The sequence below is a fragment of the Nematolebias whitei genome, chromosome 17, assembly GCF_014905685.2.
Source record: "Nematolebias whitei isolate Nwh7 chromosome 17, NemWhi1, whole genome shotgun sequence".
In the NCBI taxonomy this organism is placed as follows: domain Eukaryota; kingdom Metazoa; phylum Chordata; class Actinopteri; order Cyprinodontiformes; family Rivulidae; genus Nematolebias; species Nematolebias whitei.
The window spans coordinates 38,663,718-38,664,524 of NC_056514.1; the positions used below are offsets into that span (position 1 = coordinate 38,663,718).

At 42.5% G+C, this 807-nt stretch overlaps 1 protein-coding gene across 1 annotated transcript in view; it reads right to left on the reverse strand.

Moving 5' to 3' along the window:
* The window catches only part of osbpl7 (oxysterol binding protein-like 7), a 17,063-nt gene extending 16,888 nt beyond the window's left edge, over window positions 1–175 (reverse strand). The window contains exon 1 of the mRNA XM_037691248.1: window positions 44–175. Coding sequence (XP_037547176.1) covers window positions 44–175 — 132 coding nt within the window. The remainder of the gene's footprint in view (window positions 1–43) is intronic.
* Between the last annotated feature and the right edge of the window lie 632 nt (window positions 176–807).

Sequence of the window (807 nt, forward strand, 5' to 3'; positions counted from 1 at the left end):
TGTAACTGACCTGTTAATGACCTGTTACTGACCTGTGACTGACCTGTCGGGAGCGAGGAGACGACAGCGTGCTGCTGCTGTGGGACAGGGCTGGCTTGTTCCTGGACGGGGACGTCTTCTCCAGACCGCTCGCCATCGACTGGCTGCGAATGAGCGACGACCCATTTGAGTCCATCTCAGAGCTCAAACTTCTCCTGATGTTGTGATGAGCTGTTTGACTGAAGGCATCGTCTGTAATCTGCCACTCGTCCTCTGCAGGTTCCAAAAAGAGCAGACAGAGACGAGAGGTTGATTCTTTGAAGAACGTCAGCTGTCAGGGTGGAACAGTTAGGGAACATTAGTTTGTAGCTGGCTTTAGATACTTTTAGTCTTTCACTACTGTTCTGTTACTTTTACTTTTCTTAGCAAACATTTTATTTGACTTTTTGCAACTTTAGCTGGCATTGTGCTACTATTAACTTTTAGCAACCCCTTGGTTTCTTGGAGGTTTGAGGGGGTACTTTTAGCTTCTTTTTTTTTACTTTTCTAGCATCTTTTCTAGCATCTAGCATCTTGCTAGCCGTTTCATACTTTTAGCTATTCTTTCTTTTTGCTATTTTTTGTTAAAATCCGTTAGCCTTTTTCTCCATTTAGCTTTTAGTTAACATTGTTGTTGCATTTATTTATTTTTTCTAGCCATTGGCTACACTTAGCTTTTAGCTAGCCTTTAGCTACTTTTAGCTTTTATCTAATCCTCTGCTACAGTGGCAATTTTAGCCTTTTTTGGGGGGGTGCTCAAGCACCCTTTAATTTTAACTCAGCACCCCT